Source organism: Haliotis cracherodii, unplaced genomic scaffold (assembly GCF_022045235.1).
Source record: "Haliotis cracherodii isolate W230 unplaced genomic scaffold, xgHalCrac1.p SCAF_16, whole genome shotgun sequence".
Taxonomy (NCBI): domain Eukaryota; kingdom Metazoa; phylum Mollusca; class Gastropoda; order Lepetellida; family Haliotidae; genus Haliotis; species Haliotis cracherodii.
The window spans coordinates 19956505-19977676 of NW_027266271.1; the positions used below are offsets into that span (position 1 = coordinate 19956505).

The window sequence follows — 21172 nt, forward strand, 5'->3', positions numbered from 1 at the left end:
TAACAAAAAACGCAACCATCCTACGAAATGTAAACAAAGGTCCCAACTATCTAACGTGATACGCATTTACCTGAACGTTTAAATCTTACAAAGAAATCAAACCCCTTGTGTCTTCTTAGGGTGACCATTTTCATTATCATAATGTCTAACATCTAACATTACATAGGGTTATTTTTGAACGTTATCACCCACCGCCATGGCCGTTAGGAGAAATGCTTCCTAAGGGGAGGTAATCCAGTCACCAATCTCAAGCCCTCCATGTCAGATCGTACGTTTTCGACTCAACTTTTATCGCTCGCTAACAGGGAAACTGAGAGAGCCAATCAGAAATATGACCCATAGAGAAAACGAACAACTTGTAAATTTGTTTAATTTCCAAATCTCTAAAACTTTCATTAAAAGCTGCACTTTTATGTGCACCGGCAATCAACGTGCAAACGTATCTATTCGCCGAAAAAGGAAAAATAATTGAAGAGAGAAGGCAAGGCCGTATGGCTTTGGGAAGCTAAAGTGCGAAGCAACAGGAGGCAGGACATTATTGCAACTGCAAATCCAAACCACGAGGGCAACATTTTAAAAAGTCATAAACCGAAGCCCTACGTTCGTAGTTTTACGGCCGAGGTACAAGTTCGCAATGGGATCAGTCGTAAAAAGTGCACCGAAAAACATGATCCTAGAGTCAGGAATTATCCATCTCAGAATGCTTTAAGATAGAATCTTATGTGCACGCCTGCTTCGTATCCCCTTGTATGTAGCATACACGCCAGCTAGCCGAGCGCATCGTACATTTTCTCGGAGACCTGCGATATGACATTGGCATTTCTTTGGTGTCCACTCATCTAGCCCGGCCGCCTCGTAAATCCGACTTCTCTTGCAACAGGCGTATGTTGTGTGATGTACGTTTTCGTGTTCAAGTCGCGTTTGAAAGAAGGGAATAAATTATTTTCACTTTTGGAATTCGCGGTTGTTAGTGTTCTAATAGAGATATAGACAGTGGTATTTACAAATGTCTCTCAACAGGGGTATCAGTGATAAAAGAAAGGGTTGTTTTATAGCATGGAGGTGAAGCTTGGGTTCATGGCGGCAGACTGTTGTGAGCGATAGAACATGATGCTCCAGCCCAACTGAACATGATAGGAGACATATTGTGCACCAAATAGGATACTTCAAGAAAACGTTCTCACTTCAGTTTTTGGATTGGATTTCAGATCGATAAGCTTTGGAAGGCCGTTTTTATTTTCATTTTTTTCCCCAGCTAATCGCCAGAATCTTTGTGGAGATCGAAAGATTTTTAATTTGTTCCTGTCGAACCTATCCGACTGCTGATCATGTACAAAATAGTTGGTTGGCTGGTTTGTTGTTTAACGCCGAACTCAGCAATATTCCAGCTATATGATGGCGGTCTGTAAATAATCGAATCTGGACCAGGCAATCAAGATATTGATATCACGAGCATCGATCCACGCAATTGGGATCGATGTCATGCATCAATCAAGTCAGCGAGCCCGATCCAGGGTAGACTAGGTCTTCAGCAACCCATGCTTGCCGTAAAAGGCGACTCTGCTTGTTGTAAGTGGCGACTAACGGCATCGGGCGGTTGATGCATGTCATCGATCCCAATTGCGTGGGTCGATGGGTATGACGTCAATCACTGGATTGTCTGGTCCAGACTCGATTTGTTACAGACCACCGTCATAAAGCTGAAATATTGCTGAGTGCGGCGTTAAACAACAAACCAACAAGCAAAATATTCAAGTAGAAACATTAATCTGACAAATAATTAATTGGTCTCAATAAAACAATCAAGAGTAACACATAATGAAACATTAAACTGTTCATTTACTCTTCCTGTAACGATAACATTTTCATTACACCAATTCATCCAATAATTAACACGCTTGGAAACCATGTACTTGCACTATACACACAGTCAAAGGGACATAACTCCTCCGTCTCAACACAAGAGTTATCGTACTTCATCGGCATTCACAGCACTGTCGGAAAGAGGCCTGGCTTATCACCTCAGTAAACACACAGCTACCTCCCACTGTCTCGACTAATGTCGTAAAAGTGTCACACTCTACTCGCCGCGTCTTGACCATTGATCTAAGACCGTTTTATGGCAGTGGTTTTCGCAATGTCGTAAACATTGTATATTTTCTACTCAAGTGGCATCGTTTATGACTGCAAGGATTTGCAACGTCGGCACAGAGAGCATACCTAATGAAGACCTGGAGAGATGGATCATCAGAGCGCAGTTCCGTCGTTACTGAGAGTCATTTCTAGTGGTTCAAGGGCAGTCAAGAAGGCCCCAACGTGGCAGCGAGAGACAGGATGACAGTTGGCACCGTGTTTGTTTACGATATTCGTCCATTATAGCCTTCTAAGTATACACAGTTTTATTGCTAGAGCGATTTGGCATGTTGAGAAATTTGTTGCTACTTGTTGATATCAAACATGGGTCTGAACGTGTCAAGTTTAGTCACGATCGCTAGCAGAGTTCAGTTCTTCACAAAGACGAACATGTAGCCAAATAAAGTTTTTTTCTACACAATACATTTCTCTTCAATGAAATATTTTTTTCTGATGCTGATTTCATATTCATCGAGGAATAAACCTGGCTAGACTTGTTTTTTTTAATAATCTAAACTGCCGGGCAAAGGAAATACACATCCATGTCTGATGGCGGCTAAAAATGAAACAAACTAGAAATGTTTTTTTAATTGTTATGTATTTGATGAAGTTATATAGATGTGCTTTGGACCTCACGTTTGCAGTGTTTCGATCACTGTTTTTAGCCTAGTAACGACTTGATAACGTATGTAATTGTTTTATCAAATCTATCGCGTTTTCTGCTTTCGAACGGTTTATATTGGTTGTTGTGTCATGTTTGTTTGTTGTTTAACGCCGCACTCAGCAATATGTGGTATCATGAAATACATCCGTTCCACAGTGATGGCACAGGGCTATACTTTAGAGTGCAACCCTTTCGTTAATCTGGAAAATTGTTAATCCGACAAGATCCTGTATCAGGGGGTGTCACTTTATTTGGGATTTGTATATTCAAATTGTATCAATATCGTAATGAAATTGATATACTGAAAATTCCATGAATGATTTAAGAAATTCCAAAACTAATGTTAAATTACGAATGTACCACAAAATTAAATCACAGAGCTGATTCATGTTACATAATTTTTTCTTCCTATAATCATACGCTGGGACAAGTATGGATATTAATCTATATAAATGAATGAAGACAAATCACGCCCAAGATCATTTTATGATCGTGTGCTAGCCTTTGAGAAATGTGAAAAGTCTGCAATTATCGAATACAGGTAGTTCGATATATGCGGTGTGTCCAAAAGGATTTACCTTGAACCTTGTAGTATCATTGTATTAAAACGATATGTCGAGGTAATGGACTTCGAGTTAAGAGGTTTTATTGTATATGACACCAATCTCCCAGTACGATTACACGTCTGAAAGGGACTGTGAATGTGTAACATGATGGTAGAATTCTACCTAGATTCTGGGGCACCCCTACCCCCAACGAAAACCTGACCCAGAACAAATACTCAAGCGGAGTACTAGTATTAAGAGAATCTAGAGAGAATATGCGTACAATTGCTATATCAAATGTTTCCAAAAGATATTTCTCGAAATGTTATCAAGGACATATTTCGAGAGGGATGGGAAAGGGGGGTGGGGAAGTTGCCTTCACCCTATTCAACGTATTTGTCGTTAATACTGTGTTTGCTCTCAAGACGACGGAGATTTTCAAATATACAAATGCAAATAACAAGAGTCAACAAAATAGGGCCCTTCCACGTCCACGCTCCTATTTTACCAAGTGTTACAGTCGTAGAACAAACCCTAGGAAAATATTACAATATTAAACTGGGCACTATTTTCTAACGCCTTCCCAAAGGATACCCCACACGATGTACATTTCACGATCCGTCAGAGACTCCCTGTCTCTGTACTGATTGGCTGATCTCTCCCGCATGTCGATTTCAACCGAGAGGGGAAGGATAAGTATTGATCCACTGTGAACATAAGCCAACAATAGTAGGATTTGATACTACAATCAGATTTTATGTACACTTCCATGCTGGCTGATTGCATTTCAATAAAGATACGCCGAAGGACAATAGACATGTTATTTATGCCGGGAATGGGCTGCTTGAAGCAAAGGTATGGCCCCTTTCCCGCATTGTAACATCACTGCCCAAGGGACGCGCGTGAACTTAGGACAAGGGGCGGAGAGAGGGTGTTCATGTCAGACTCAGGATGTTTCAGATAACACACTTTTCAAAGGAATGTCTCTTTTATTTGTTTAATATTAAATCTGTCTTTATCATATGATGAAGAACTATGACCTTGTCCCTATGGGCCTTTCTATGGTACTAAACACACTATAGCATCAGACATAGAGAGCGTATTTTTTAATTCAGAAACCCTTTGCATTTCTTGTATTTGTAATAGAATTAACAGATCTAAAAAACATGAATTGACCTTGGTGTTGCTCGCTCGTCTCTCAACACGGAAAGACGGATAGTATAAAAAAACTTGATTTTTTTTTAAGCTGAAGAAATATAAATGGTGTTATGATATGTGATAAGAACAATCTTTCTCTCATGGCAGAAATATGGCATGTCGTGGGTATATTGCTATTAAAGTTAACGCGCATATTTTTTTCGTCGTTTACTAAACGGAATAATACGCTACCTTTTGACAAAAACAAAATATTTTGATCCTGATGTGTAGCCTTTCTTGTTTTGACATGCTTCCAGCAGGGATGTATGCATCCGTCAATTCAAGTAAAGGCGACAACCGCTTGGAGGCAGTTAATAAGTATATATCGTCACGTGACTATAGACATGTGATTAATATAAAACACCAAACAAATGAAAGCTATTTATGCAACATTGTTTACAGCATCACCAGAACATGGCCCCAGAAGAATCCAGCATTCAACTGTGCCCTGATATATCTGTGGACTTCTGTATCTCGATCTCCATGGCAACTTCGAAACAACCAAAGTTCGAAATACAGAGACATAAGATAAGCCGGCCAACATTTGGAGCTACAGCTAATAAATTGCTTTAATTTCAATTGTGTCAAGTATGAGATTTATGAAAAAAGATTTTTCTGAAACGGGATCTAACTTCTTTGTTACATTTGAGACACGCAGCGTGATGTTGCGAGATTACAAATTGTTTTAAGTGCTTGGTGTTTGTTTTAAGCGTATCATAAACGTATTTTTTAATACAAAGTGGCATTATGTAGGTGTATATATAAATATGGTGACATATATAGACGCTAGACAGTCAGCACTTTCGCCCGAGATAATGGTGCCATTACTTCACGCTGTAGATACAGACGCCGAATTAGGTTGTCTTACAGATGGATACAATTAAAGGTATTATCAGCACGCCCCTGACTGACTGAGGTGATGATTTAGAATAACTTTTGATAAGTTAGAAGACGAAATGTCTGGTATAAAGGCTATCGAAATCCAAGTTGAAGGGAGGAACGAATCCATATAGCCTCATACCTGGTTCCGTTGGTCGACGTGGGATACGGTATCCCAATAGTAAATGCTTCGACTGTCATCATGATATTCCGGGTAGATTCCAACAAACAAGTAATGGTGTCGCCTCCTAGAAAAAATGCAATTTTGATTAAACGGAGCAGTTCATTCAACCCTCCCTTTTTAAGAATACTAATCATGTTGTGAATTAACACACAGAGAGAGAGAAATATTTTATTAAGATGTCACGTGCAAATAACATATACAGTATAAACAATTATCATCATTATTGCACCCAGCCTTTACAGGCTTATGAGACATCGTATGTACATTAAAACATGTATAAAAGTATCTAAGTAAAACATTGTAACATCATCCTCTCTTATTCCAGCAGCCAAGGAACTGTCAATTTTGTTGGACACCATATTTTAACGTTATATGTGCTTATTAAGATCGCAAGTTACCAAATGGCTGACTATTTTTAGTACAAAATAATAGAAAAAATAACCATCGAAACACCTATTTATGTGTATGTTAACACCAGTATGATTAAACCACTTGATTAGTACCTACGTGCAAGTTTTAAATGTTAAGGAATATCTTCTAGTAAGAATACCAAATGTTAATTTCAAAAGACATAGTTTTAGACTGTTGTCGATGTGTAGATATCTAATAATATGAAGACCGTTACTTTTCAGGGAAAGTGACTTTATATCACAGACAAGCACGTCTTTAGTCTGCGTCCTCCTGCGAAACATTTTTAGAATTGATAATTAACACAGATAATTGAATGGCTTGTAACGTTTCGTTTGATAGTGGTTCATAAACATATGCCTATCATACAGTCGGAACCGTACAATCGACTCTGCTTTAAGCAGATTATGGAAAGTTTTTGTGTCGCTTTTATTTATTGTCAGCAACAAAAACCGTTAATTGCCTTATGTTTGGCTTAAAACCGAATTCCAGTATGAATTATTTGCATTTATATAGCAATTTATATATATATATATTTTTTCGCATCCGCGCTTTTCGAGAACGCTGTCCGACGCCGTTTAACACACTTGTATCAACGCATGTTACGTTTCCTAGACAATGTGTATCAGCTGCTTCTGTCATTGAGGATTCCAATCCAACTCCCCGAATCCTAAATACCATCTAATTGCTCACCCTTGAATCCCGAATACTATCAATACAAATCTCAAAAGCATAGAGAAAAGGGTACGTCTTGAAGTTAAAATACTGACAAAAAATAAACAAAATGAAATATATTACAAATTTGTTCTTACATATGCCATAATTTTTAAAGCGTTGAATCAGCGTACCAAATACGATTGTATCTGCGTCCAACGTACCACACAGCTGGGTCCAAAATACCCTCTTAATAGACCCCGAATCCCGCGTACCAAAAGAGGGTTGGCAGCCTCATCATTGCTGTTACTTCGTCTGTTATAACAGAATTGGCAGCACACGCTCCACGGCTACTAATGCCAATGCCATGCGTTTTAAACATGTCTCTTTGTGGCGTGGAACCTTGCTCTGGATAAGTGGCCTATTATTATCATTATTGCATTAACACTCACCCATTTACGAGTGTTCATTTTCGAAAAACGCCAAGGATCTTTCTCATAACCTATAGAGTGAGTTAATATTGTAATATCATGAGACTAGAATTAATTGAATCTATGATACATAACATGTCGCTCTTTCAGTTTCAGTGAGGAAAGTCGGGGAAAATTTCCGCCACTGCTACACGGCTACAACAACAACAACAACTACTACTACTACTACTACTACTACTACTACTACTTACTACAGCCGGCATTACTACTACTATCAATTTTATCCTGCTACAACTGTTATTATAACTAATGTTAAGACCTTACAGTTTTCATGCTATACGTTCAAGCCTGAGCTATCACAGGGACAGAATTGCCAATTGCCTCGACTTGATGGTATATTGTCTTTAAACTCGCGATTCTGCACATGTGTTTCAGAAGACGCCCCAGCATGACATTCCTCACGAGATTCACGGAGGAAAAAGAACCTGCAAAAGTTGAAACCCATTTCGCGCAAAGAGCTGATTTTCTATAATAATAATCTGTTCAATTCACGTTACATGGACAATCATCATAACCCTCTATTTATATTGGTCGGCTATCGTACACTGTTTGCACTAGTTTACGCCAACGTATGTTAATAACTATGTTTGTATATGTAGGATAAGATTTAATGAGGTCTTCATACAGGAATAATATTGTGTATCAACACTGTGATTTAAGTGCTGCTACCAAACTGCCGTCAGTACCAACTGACACGTTTCTCAACACTGCTTCTATTGTTCTGATGCAGTGCTTGGATGTTCCTTCCAGAGATATTGGGCAGTCATGGCCTTCGTCGACTGGCGTTCGGAACTAACCAGCACTGAAAAAACCCAGAACCGAGTCTGTGGCATATGATGGTTCAACGGTGTTAATATGGCAGCATTGCGTCCCTTGGGCACGCCAGAAACCTATGACTGGGTTCGAATCCCGGTTCGCCCCGATTATGTTTCTAGGTTTGTCAGCACCATACCCGTGCTCGTGGGTTTCACCGAAGTGGTAAACGTCTGAGACCTGCATCACTTCGTGCTTTCCTCCCACAATTAGCTGACACGCCGTGATATAACTGGAATACTGTTAAACCCAACTCACTCACTCACTCACTCACTAATAAGGCAGCAGGACATACATAATACAACAAATAACAGGAGAAGTTTAACGTCTATCAATTTTGATCATTAAACATAATTTACATATTATTTACTTATTATTACTTATATTTTTATAAAGGGACTATTACACAGGTTGGTGAATGACCCGTGAAGATTCCGGGGTAGAATAGTTCTTCAGCAACCCATGCTTGCCGTAAAAGGCGACTATGCTTGTGGTAAGAGGCAACTAACAGGATAGGGTGGTCAGGCTCGTTGACCTGGTTGACGCATGTCACGCATCACAACGCTCCAGTTGAAAGTTTGTAACATTTTGCTCCAAACTGACGTTATTAAATTAACGCATATAAGTATGTGTGATGGCAATAAATTTCGATAAACTTTCACAATGCGCCATGATTATCTGAGTTTATCATTTGTGTCAAATCATAAAATTTAGCCATTCCTACATATTTCTTACCATATATATTCCTGCTATTAATTATTATACCCTCTCTAAATCTAATACTGCAGGTAGATAGATAGACTAACATTTAGTCTCTGAAATCTTATTTTACACAATATCCTTCTTGACTCTAAAAATAATAAAAAAAATCCCTATGCTGATTTGTGGAATAGAGCTAGCTTGAGCTGGCTAGACTTGCTTTTGTATGCATTTCTAGATTATTTTTTTTTCATAAAATAAATGTATTCCACGGTCATAGTGCAGGACTAATCGTTAGATAACTATCCCGTTTCAACCTTATTGCAAGTGCATGTGTATCTCAAAGAGGTTGTATTTCTGTCTTTAATGTCACTACGATAACTGTTACCAGTCAGGTATCACCCTTTAATTTAATTAAATGTAGGGTAATCAGTGTAAATAAAAGCGACAAAACCCTTTCCATATCAATACCAAATCTCTGCTCAAAGCAGAGTCCATTGTACGATTCCGACTATATAGTATGTTTATTTATGATGATCAAATAGTGATGATGATTCCAGGTGTTTGCGAGAAGGCGTATCCTGGCCCTTTGGTGGCATCCGTCACAAACACATGCAAAGCCACATCACCCGAAAAAAAACACACGGGAACATATGGTGCAAGTCAAAATAGGTACAATACTCTTGTCTAAATGCCCTCCTCAGTATCAAATAGTACTATACCGAAGCATTGATACTCCCCTAGCTTTACAGCAGGCATGACGAGCGTAGTTTATTTTCTAAAAAATAAATTCATAATTAAGATTTTTTTCTCAACTGTTCATAAATTAAAAGGACATTAGTTGTGCGTATTTGACTCAAACAACGACGATACATAACTGTTTAAACGCTGAAAATGAGTTCGGGAAGGCCCGAAACAGGTAGAAATATATTTACCTGCTGCATTTTTTCAGTGATAAGATCAGTTTTGATGTGTATACGGTGCAGTTTTAACCGGAGGGGAGATAGTTAGAGAGGACGGTTTACACGCATCTGATGAGTGTTACGTTGTGGAGCAGTTAGCATAAGTAGGCTTTTGTGGGTGGAAGCGAGGGAGAACATGCTCTTTGACAATGGAAGATTTACTCCAGTGGAAGCAGTTGCGAGGATTATTTATGCAAGAGAAACTGTTTCAAGGGCCTGTCAAAAGGGAAACTAATTCAGTCTAAGTTGGAAAGGTGCCCCACAGTTTCATTTTTTAGTTGAGAAAGAAGATGTTTTTTTAGACAAGCATCTTCCAGTTCTTGAAATCTGTAGTGATCATGCAATCAATTGCAGTCATTGCTCTGAAAAATTATACTGAAGAGTACAGCGAAACAGTCGTTGTAATCGGGAGTATGGAATATATGTCGAAATATACACAGTTCGAGAAACGTGGAGTGCAGATAATGAATCTACCGGAACCTTTAAAACACATCGTTTTTTAACGATATTCGAGTTGCCCTGTATGTCGTGCTATTATGAACTGCCGAGATAAGGACAGTATACACTGGAAAGTAGTATTTGACCAAAACTCACAAGGGTTATCAAAACGTAAAAATTCTGAAAACAGTCGCTGAAACACTACAAATATAGGGTCCAACACACAACGATCGAATAACCATTTCTTGTATGTTTCATTTTAACCACCATCAAACATGGTTGAATACTTTCTTCAACCCGGCAGTTTACACTCGTATCGTGCGAAAAAGTATATTTCTTTGTTTGTTGTTTGTGTTTATTGATAAATTGTTAATCTTTAATTGTAGTTCATAAGGATGACATCTTACACATTTCTGAAACAATTATTTAGGGTATTAACGTCATTTTGAGTTTGTGTCTAAGTTTGATAACTTCATATGAATGGAAGTTTTCATGAAAGAGTATATAGATATACTTGACGCAGAAATTCGATTAAAAACTTCTAAAATTGTGTATCATCTGAATTTCGTTTTCTTAGTGTTTCGATACACATTAAGAAATTCGTCCTCTTTCAAACGTCGTATAATACGAAATCGGAAATACCGAATATTCTCAATCTGTTGCTTTAAATATATGTATTTTGTGAATATGTGATTTACAAAAGAACATAAACTGTTGTTTTCTTGGATGAATACCGAATCGAAACAGACTGTGTGAGAGTATTTAATGCAAAGTAATTAAGGCGCAACCACAATGAACAATCTTAAATCGAAATCTTGGAGACCATGCTTCGAGATGCCCGTAGTACGGGACAAGCGACTTGACGATATTAGATCAAAACCAGGCGATGATGATTCTCTCGGATCCATGAAGTTCGATCGCCTTATCGATATGTTCATTTATAGAGGTCGAGTCACACGGTATGTCTATAAATTCAACATGTACTTTTAATAATTCACAATACACCAAAAACAACAATCAACTAAAACTTTACTGATAAACGAAATAAAATCACATAGATATCTTTTCTTCACAAGAAAACTATTTGATATGATGTTCTTGTTATGTCTTAGGGTCAATAGAAGATAAAAAAACAAAGATAATCCCAGAATTCTACCAAAATAATCTATATTTCCAGTCAGAACAATAATCTGTGTTTCTTCTGACACATCATTCAATCACCAGCTGTTATTATCATTCTTCACTATTGGGAAATGTGAAATACCATACATATTATTTTATAGCCTCTTTTGTTGAATTATTTAGTTATAATAAGTCGTTTTTACTTCGCCAGCCACATTGAACTTTACTACTTTCAAATAAGATATTTTTCAAATTCGAAATATTTGCAGATATATACGATTAAATTTCCGAAACGCTGATCATAAGCTGAAATATTTCCGACTTAATTGCACCTATGAATTAAATATTGATTATAAAATATTGAGTGAAATATTTATTACGTCTGATTTGAGCAATGCGCGAGGAATGTCTTCAAATGAACTCTTTATTTTGCATTTTTTTCAACCCACAATAATTAAATCGTTTGTTAATCAGTTTGGACTTTCTCAACATGGACACAGTTCTCGCCTACTCTATAAGGGAGGTAACTCGTTATTCCTTCAGGAATCGATACTTTTCCTATCATGTCTCGTTTATCGTTTTATCCTCTATAATTGATTCATGCATTGAAATGTCACGGTACTTTGAGTGAACAGTTAATCAATACAAGTGTTCTTATCTCTGATGTTTTGTTTAACATTCGTCTTCAGAATTATGTATTTTTCATTTAGAATGTAAATGACACGAATAGAGAATCTATCATATATCGCACGTGGTCATCGCACATAAACGGTTGTATAAGTAGTCGTCAAAAGGCCCTTAGCAGAGTACAAATACTGTCTAGCGTATAATCAATTGCTGTCTATAATACTAAATCTGAAAAATCAAATTAAAAATGCTAGACGGTTTAATTACACTAATTTTCGTTTAATATCAAACAGATTCATTAACAGAGACATAAATGCGACAATGTATATGTGAGACTGTTTATGTTTAATTTCACGATAGTTCAGTACATACATTGAAACTTCATATATTTATAGCAAACCCTTCCTTGTTTACTAAGTTTTAACATCAACATCGTTACTCTTTGGATTCACCTTTGAAATACGATAAGATTGACATCTTTTGTTATACATATCTTTCCTTGACTTGCGTATCTAAAGTAGAATAGGCCGCTCTTGTATATTGTTCATTTATTTCACATTCTGTTGGCATGAATTACGAACCAGATTGTTTTAATTTCTGTTTAAAAATGCATATCACGTTGCAAATAATAATTAAACAGTTTTTCAATCGACGAAAATATCTTGAATTTGTGATAATTTTGATTAAAACTTAAATTGTACAGGAAGACGCTGTAAATATAACTAAGGCACTTTTAGTTGCATGAAATAGGTTTGATAATTATTTTTATATGATCGTTTCATGTTTTGTATGATTACAAACACATTATAATGAGGTTACCGACCGCGGATGAGTAATTAATCCGAAATATAGTTTACGCTCATAAATTATGTCTGACTTTAGGTAGCATGGTTTCTGCATGGCATGTTTATTGCGTTACGTTTGTAATTTATAACCGAAAAACTTCTCAAATCCATCAAAACTTTTACTATTTTAATAGTTTGTCACTCGCGTCTGGTTTCTTGTGTCACAGAATTCATATCAGTGTCATTGCAACAGCATTGTGCTCTGTCACGATTTTATATATGAACTTCATAAATTAAAAATCTAATCTATTTCATGTCTATTTCAAAGAAGCTATCTCCACCTTGTCAGGGATACAGCCCAAGGCCTTTGAAGTCTCTCACTGTCAGCTAATAGACAAACATACAATTCTATCTCCTACCCTCGACAACCCTAAAGGCGAGCTCTAAGATCCGCTTCGCTATCTGTAGTCCCTCGTGTGCCATGACGTGGCAAGACCTTATTGGTCGAGCGAATGTATCACTACGCGATGTGAAATGGTCGTGTAAATTAGGTGTCATCCCAGTTGAGTTATTTGACTCCCCTATCAACGGAGGTTTCGATCTCCAAGTGAATTGGCTATCTCTTAGCAACTCGGAGGAGAAATTATTAAGTTCACCCCCGATGATTATAGATTAAAGAAAATTTTGATCCCAGCTCTAAGCTACCGTATCGTGTAAAGCGATATTGATGTTAGGGCCAGAGACTAAACGACATGAAAGAGACGATTAAGATTGGGACAAACTATCTGTTCTCATTTCAAAGATATTTGATTTTCTGAAGAATAATATCATGATATTTGACATGCACGAATATAAAACACAACTCAATGAAAAAACACGATAAATTGAATTAAGGCAAGTGTAAAGAATAGTTAGTTAAGACATTTTATAAATTCAGATTATTGAAAGATAGCTATTTCAAATCATAAGAAACGCCATGCGATTATTAAAACTCAACAAACAAACAAAGCAAATATGGATCGACCAACGATGACACGATAACACACGATACATATGTGATATGCACGACATATGTCACAATGAATACATGTCTGTGTTCCTTTGCATTACAATACCAAACAATGTTTTCTGTTTAAAGCGTGTTGCCATTTTAAAAGATATCCCCCAAGACAATTCAATATACGTAACAAAAGATTAAACATCAAATGTAAAATTTGTAATCGAAGAAACAACTTTGTAATATATTTCAATCAATTTTATTTGGTTTTATGCCATTGTTTCCCTGGCAAGACTACTCATACCCAATTTGAGATACATTATCTTCTTTTGTGCGGAGCCCTTACATTGACATAAGAATGTATTTATATACGTTAACAGGATCTTTACCATGATGACTCAAATATGATGAAACACGATATATTAACAAAGCGTACATGATATACTCATTGTCAAACAGGCTTCTCGACTCGGATTATAATACATCTCATGGCATTTTGCATTAAATACGCTCACAAAGTCGCACACGGACATGGGAAGATAAGAAAAGCACGCATGGATTTCATATTTGTGCGAACAAAATATGAGGAAAACAAGCTTTTTATCAGCAAACCGCCTCTTACGATTTGGAACGGATCGAACATAATGAAAGCGGGACCACAAGCGAGAGCCCGAGTTGTTCAAGACCGTGCCATATATCGCTTTCTCGTTATCGTTGATATTCTAAAACAGTCTCTCATAGACCTGTTTTGTAGGGAATAATAATTTGGACACCTGCAGATGTATAATCGCATCGGGAACAATGGCCCGTTCGATATATAACATCAAATAGCTATTAATTGCACGAACCCCACGTTCTATTGGCTTTAAACGCTGCCGTTACCGGAATTCAGGCAAATATATTACCTTATGTGCAATAGTAAGCCGAATAATTGAATATTATTTTCTTTGAAGTAGTTTACTTTGATGCAAACCCAAACTGAAGCCAAGCAAATAATTGGGATATAAGGGATGTGTTTTTGCAATATATGTGCCTAAACTTCATTACACTGTTATTTGTAGGGGCGGTTTTGTCTTATGTTAGTGAGAAATGTATATATGTATGTTTGAAATATTCTACACGAGGGTCCTTGTCTGTATGAATGAAATGTTGTTGAAACTGATATTGTAACCGTTACGTATAGCATACAATGGTGCAAGGGAGAGAGAGAGGGGTGGGGGGGTTTGAGGGAGAGAGAGTCAGAGACGGAAGCATCACGAGAGAGAGAAGGGAGGAAGTCAGAGGCAGAGCCGTAATGAGGGAAAGAAAAGTGAGACCATAAGCAAAATGAGAGAGGAGCGTCAGAGGCAGAGATATAATGAGCGAGTGGAGAGAGACAGAGGCAGAGACATAATAAGAGTGAGGGAGAGTGTCAGGGATAGAAACATAATGAGAGAGAAGGAGAGTGTCAGGGGCAGAGACATAATGAGAGAGAGGGAGAGAGTCAGAGGCAGAGACATGAGAGAGAGGGAGAGTGTCAGAGACATAATGAGAGAGAGGGAGAGAGTCAGAGACAGAGACATTATAAGGGACAGGGAGAAAGTTAGGGACAGAAGTATAATGAGAGAGAAGAAGAGAATCAGGGGCAGAGACATAGAAAGAGAGAGAGAGAGACAAGGGGAGAGAGGCACAGGCAGAGATATAATGAGAGAGTGGCAGAGTCAGAGACATCATAAGAGACAGGGAGAGAGTTAGGGACAGAAGCATTATGAGAGAAAAGAGAGGCAGAGACATAATGAGAGAGAGGGTGAGAGTCAAAGACGGTAGCATCATGCGAGAGAGAAGGGATGAAATCAGAGAGGTGAGGGGGAGAGTCAGAAACAGAAGCATAATAGGAGAGGGGTGGGGCGGGGTGGGGTGTGGTAGAGGTTTAGGAGGAGGGGGGTGGGGTCGACACAAAGAAAAGAGAGTGGTGCTGGGAGTGGGACACGGAGTAGGATGTTTGACATAACAGAGAGGGAAGTGGTGATGGAGCTGTTAGGACAGACAGGGAGAGAAGACGGCGAAGGAGGCAGGACAGACAGAGGGGAGAGTGGAGCAAATGGTAGGACAGACACAGAGAGAGGACAGTGGTGCAGTGAGGAGACAGAGGGGTGGGCGGGATGCAGAGGTAGGAGAGAGTGACGAGAGCTTTGCATGAGCTTGGACTGACAGAGTTGATTTTGAAAAAGCATTTGACAGACATAGAGATAACAGTGGCTTTGAGAGATGGGAGTGGTGAAGGAGACAGGACAGACAGAGAGATGAGAGTGATGAAGGAGATGAGATAGACAGAGAGATGAGAGTGGTGAAGGACGTAGGGCAGGCAGAGAGATGAGAGTGGTGAAGGAGGTAGGAAAGCCAGAGAGATGAGAGTGGTGCAGGTTCTAGGACAGACAGAGAGATGAGAGTGGTGCAGGTTGTAGGACAGCCAGAGAGATGAGAGTGGTGCAGGTTGTAGGACAGCCAGAGAGATGAGAGTGGTGCAGGTGGTAGGACAGCCAGAGAGATGAGAGTGGTGCAGGTGGTAGGACAGACAGAGAGATGAGAGTGGTGCAGGTGGTAGGACAGCCAGAGAGATGAGAGTGGTGCAGGTGGTAGGACAGCCAGAGAAAGATGAGAGTGGTGCAGGTGGTAGGACAGCCAGAGAAAGATGAGAGTGGTGCAGGTGGTAGGACAGCCAGAGAAAGATGAGAGTGGTGCAGGTGGTAGGACAGACAGAGAGATGAGAGTGGTGCAGGTGGTAGGACAGCCAGAGAAAGATGAGAGTGGTGCAGGTGGTAGGACAGCCAGAGAAAGATGAGAGTGGTGCAGGTGGTAGGACAGACAGAGAAAGATGAGAGTGGTGCAGGTGGTAGGACAGACAGAGAGATGAGAGTGGTGCAGGTGGTAGGACAGCCAGAGAGATGAGAGTGGTGCAGGTGGTAGGACAGCCAGAGAAAGATGAGAGTGGTGCAGGTGGTAGGACAGCCAGAGAGATGAGAGTGGTGCAGGTTGTAGGACAGACAGAGAGATGAGAGTGGTGCAGGTGGTAGGACAGCCAGAGAGATGAGAGTGGTGCAGATTGTAGGACAAACAGAGAGATGAGAGTGGTGCAGGTGGTAGGACAGCCAGAGAGATGAGAGTGGTGCAGGTGGTAGGACAGCCAGATAAATGAGAGTGGTGCAGGTTGTAGGACAGACAGAGAGATGAGAGTGGTGCAGGTTGTAGGACAGCCAGAGAGATGAGAGTGGTGCAGGTTGTAGGACAGCCAGAGAGATGAGAGCTGTGCAGGTGGTAAGACAGCCAGAGAGATGAGAATGGTGAACTGGTTGGACAGCCAGAGAGATGAGAATGGTGAAGGAGGTAGGACAGACAGAGATACGAGAGTGGTAAAGTGGTAAGACAGACAGAAGAGTGGTGAAGGAGATGAGATAGACAGAGAGATGAGAGTGGGGAAAAAGGTAGGAAAGCCAGAGAGATGAGAGTGGTGAAGGAGGTAGGGCAGGCAGAGAGATGAGAGTGGTGAAGAGGTAGGGCAGTCAGAGAGATGAGAGTGGAGAAGGAGGTAGGGCAGGCAGAGAGATGAGAGTGGTGAAGAGGTAGGGCAGTCAGAGAGATGAGAGTGGTGAAGGAGGTAGGACAGAAAGAGAGATGAGAGTGGTGAAGGAGGTGGGGCAGACATAGATCAGAGAAAGGTGCAGGAGGTAGGTCAGACAGAGATGAGAGTGGTGAAGGAGGTGGGACAGACAGGGAGCGGAAAGTGGCGCAGTGGTAGGATGGAAAGAAAGATGAGAGTGGCGCAGGATGTAGCACAGACATAGCGAGTCGTACAGCGGTAGGTCAAACATTGATGAGAGTGGTGCAGGAATAAGGACAGACAGAGATTTGAGAGAAGCCCTTAGAGTATGCTAAAGAGAGAGGAGAGTAGTTGCCGGATGAAATCGTCTTTAATATGACGTACCTTTTGAAAAGGTTTGGAATTTCTTCTTCTTTTTAAATTGAAATAGTTAACCTTTTCGTATTTTATATATGTGTTAAAACTATATAATTACTATTCGAAACCTGTATGTTCCATGTAAATATCTTTCATGTCACAATAAAACAATAAAACTCCCATTTTGGCATACACAACAAATGTGGAATTTAAATTTCCATTCATAATGTCATGTAGATCGGGCAGCACAGTAAATATCCGTGTAAGCCTGACACGTGCTGTCATTTTCAGTTGAAATGTACAGCTTATACCCGCCTTGCATAATAAACCGATGGCCATCAAAACAGAGCGCGTACGACATCAATGGGCGATGTTAGCAAGGGCGTCACAATTCGTTTGTCCCTCTGTTTGTCCGTTTGTGACTAACAATGCACGAGTGATTATTCAGAGCACTGCAGTTCTAATAGCATTCTTTATGTATTTATTTTAATCAGACAGCAACAGTTTTTAAACAATAAAATAATGCCCTGAGGTTTAGCCGTTTTTCTGTAACAGTAGAATGGGGCGGTGTATAGCTCAGTTGTTAAAGCTTTCGGAAGTTACGCCGAAAGCCCAGGTTTGATTTCCAGTATCGGTACAATGTGCAATGGTCATTTCTGGTGCTAGAGATGTAATATTGCTGAAATATTGAAAAATGAAAAGGCGTAAAACGCAACTTACCCACACACACTATAACAGTAAAGCTCAATTGATTATGGCAATAAAACCTATTTTGTATGCCTTTTTTTATCCTGTGTTTCAATGGTTGAGACAGACATACGAGTGAATTACTCTTTGTCACCTTGTACACGGTAGGGAGTGGTCGGGTAGCTTAGTGGATAAAGCGTTCGCTCGTCACGCCGAGGACCTGGGTTCGATTCCCAACATGGGTACAATGTGTGAAGCCCATTTCTGGTGTCCCCGCCGTGATATTGCTGGAATATTGCTAAAAACGGTGTAAAACCACACTCACTCACTCATTGTACACGTCAGTACCATTCAGTCAGTTGTCTGTTTTGTCTGAATCTTGTGTTGTCGGAAACCTTTGCGGACACAATTCCGTAACAGTGTAACTGTGGTCATTGTTTTAATATAAGTTTGTACTTTTTCAAAAGCCCATAACCTAAAACACGTTTGTTTGATGTAAAATGTTTAAGTGGTGGGTGCTCCCGATACAGCACGACATGCTTACCCGTTTCGCGAACACCCGCTGTCATCTCTGATTTCAATGATCCATTCATATAATTTCCAACACTATTTTGCCCTAAACCACCAATGCGATCCATTTAATATCCGGATAATCGAGACTGTATCTTCTCTGGTGCTGACACGTTATGTTTCCATTGACGATTTAAAGTGTATGGATCAAAATGAAACCGATCGGCCTCTTTTATTTCTTAATTACACAATTCATTTTTCGTCAAATTATTTTTCCATTTTCTACACAGTTATGATTTCTTTATTTATCATCATCAATGTTTAGTATGAAATTTAAAATTGAGTGCCTTCAAGGAACACCAGAAGTTTTCACTATTTGTAAAAAAACAGTCATGAGATGGGTGAAAAATCACATTTTAACTTTTTATATATTTTAAAACTACAGTATATGAGGACCACAGAAATACAATTCATAAACTTTAATTATTTACTATCTATTACAGTGACATCAACCATTTGGACTCATTTTCTGCAAAGTCACATTTTCAGATTTATTTCTGTAATCTGTAATCATATAATATATGTAATATATGAAAGTAGACATGACAACTGAAATGCTTTGAAACAACGTTTTTATTACATAACGGACTAACGAGAGAAAATACGTTATATTTTACAGTCCGCAGACATAGCGAATTTTACGGAAGTAAGTTGACGTTAAACGTCTTTCTTTATGACGTCACAGCACAATTGTATCCTAGCACCCATAAGCTCACATTTGATAGTGAACACATGCTTATGATATAGTCGGAAACGTACAAGGATATTTGTACGGAAGCCTTTTAGGGTCATTTGTTTTGTTGTTTTCTTTCTTGAAATTTCAAGATACTAAGTTGAAATTTCAAGATACTAAGTTGAAATTTTAAGATACTATGTTGACATTTCAAGATACCAACTTGAAATTTCAAGATGTTATGTTGAAATGTTAAGATGCCAAGTTGAAATTTTAAGATAATAAGATGAAATTTCAAATTAGTAACTTGAAATTTCAAGTTAAAAATGATTTTGAAATTTCAAAATCATTATCTTGAAATTTCAACTTAAGTAATACATCATTGCATCTTTAGGGTGGAAAGGATGTTGGGTTAGGACAGACAGAGGGATGAGTGTGGTGCAATGAAACGACAGAGAGGTGGGAAGGATGCAGCGGTAGGACAGACAGAGAGATGAGAGTGTTGCAGTGAGGAGACAGAGAGATGGGAGGGATGCAGGGGTAGGACAGACAGAGAGATGACAATGTTGCAGTCAGGAGACAGAGAGATGAGAGTGTTGTGTGGACTTATACAGACAGAGCGATGAGAGTGTTGCATAGACTGATACAGACAGAGAGATGACAGTGTTGCAGTGAGGAGACAGAGCGATCAGAGTGTTGCAGTGAGGAGACAGAGAGATGGGAGGGATGCAGGGGTAGGACAGACAGAGAGATGACAATGTTGCAGTGAGGAGACAGAGCGATGACAATGTTGCAGTGAGGAGACAGAGAGATGAGAGTGTTGCAGTGAGGAGACAGAGAGGTGGGAGGGATGCAGGGGTAGGACAGACAGAGAGATGAGACTGTTGCAGTGAGGAGACAGAGAGATGAGAGTGTTGTTTGGACTTATACAGACAGAGCGATGAGAGTGATGCATAGACTGATACAGACAGAGAGATGAGAGTGTTGCAGTGAGGAGACAGAGAGGTGGGAGGGATGCAGGGGTAGGACAGACAGAGAGATGAGAGTGTTGCAGTGAGGAGACAGAGAGATGAGAGTGTTGTTTGGACTTATACAGACAGAGCGATGAGAGTGTTGCATAGACTGATACAGACAGAGAGATGAGAGTGTTGCAGTGAGGAGACAGAGAGGTGGGAGGGGTGCAGGGGTAGGACAGACAGAGAGATGAGAGTGTTGTTTGGACTGATACAGACAGAGAGATGAGAGTGTTGCAGTGAGGAGACAGAGAGGTAGGAGGGATGCAGGGGAAGGACAGACAGAGCGATGACAATGTTGTTGTGAGGAGACAGAGAAATGAGAATGTTGCAGTTAGGAGACAGAGAGATGAGAATGTTGTAGCGAGGAGACAGAGAGGTGGGGGGATGCAGGGGTAGGACAGACAGAGAGATGACAGAGTTGCAGTGAGGAGACAGAGAGATAAGAGTGTTGCACTGAGAAGACAGAGAGGTGGGAGGGATGCAGGGGGAGGACAGACAGAGATGTGAGAGCGTTGCATGAACTTGGAGAGGGAGATAAGAGTGTTGCACTGAGGACACAGAGAGGTGGTAGGGATGCAGCGGTGGGATAGACAGAGATGAGTGATGCAAGGGGTAGGGCAAATGGGGGGATGAGGGTGGTACATGGGGGTGGACAGAAGAGAGATGAGAGAATGCAATTGACATATGACAGACA

At 39.6% G+C, this 21172-nt stretch overlaps 2 protein-coding genes across 2 annotated transcripts; one reads left to right on the forward strand and one right to left on the reverse strand.

Annotated features, from left to right (window-relative positions):
• Positions 1-14924: 14924 nt before the first annotated feature.
• On the forward strand, positions 14925-15332 carry LOC139463611 (octapeptide-repeat protein T2-like). Its single transcript, XM_071244883.1, has one exon. The coding sequence runs from the start codon at positions 14925-14927 to the stop codon at positions 15330-15332; it is 408 nt and encodes a 135-aa protein (XP_071100984.1).
• A 175-nt stretch (positions 15333-15507) lies between these two features.
• LOC139463612 (uncharacterized) lies at positions 15508-17280 on the reverse strand. Its single transcript, XM_071244884.1, has one exon. The coding sequence runs from the start codon at positions 17278-17280 to the stop codon at positions 15508-15510; it is 1773 nt and encodes a 590-aa protein (XP_071100985.1).
• Between the last annotated feature and the right edge of the window lie 3892 nt (positions 17281-21172).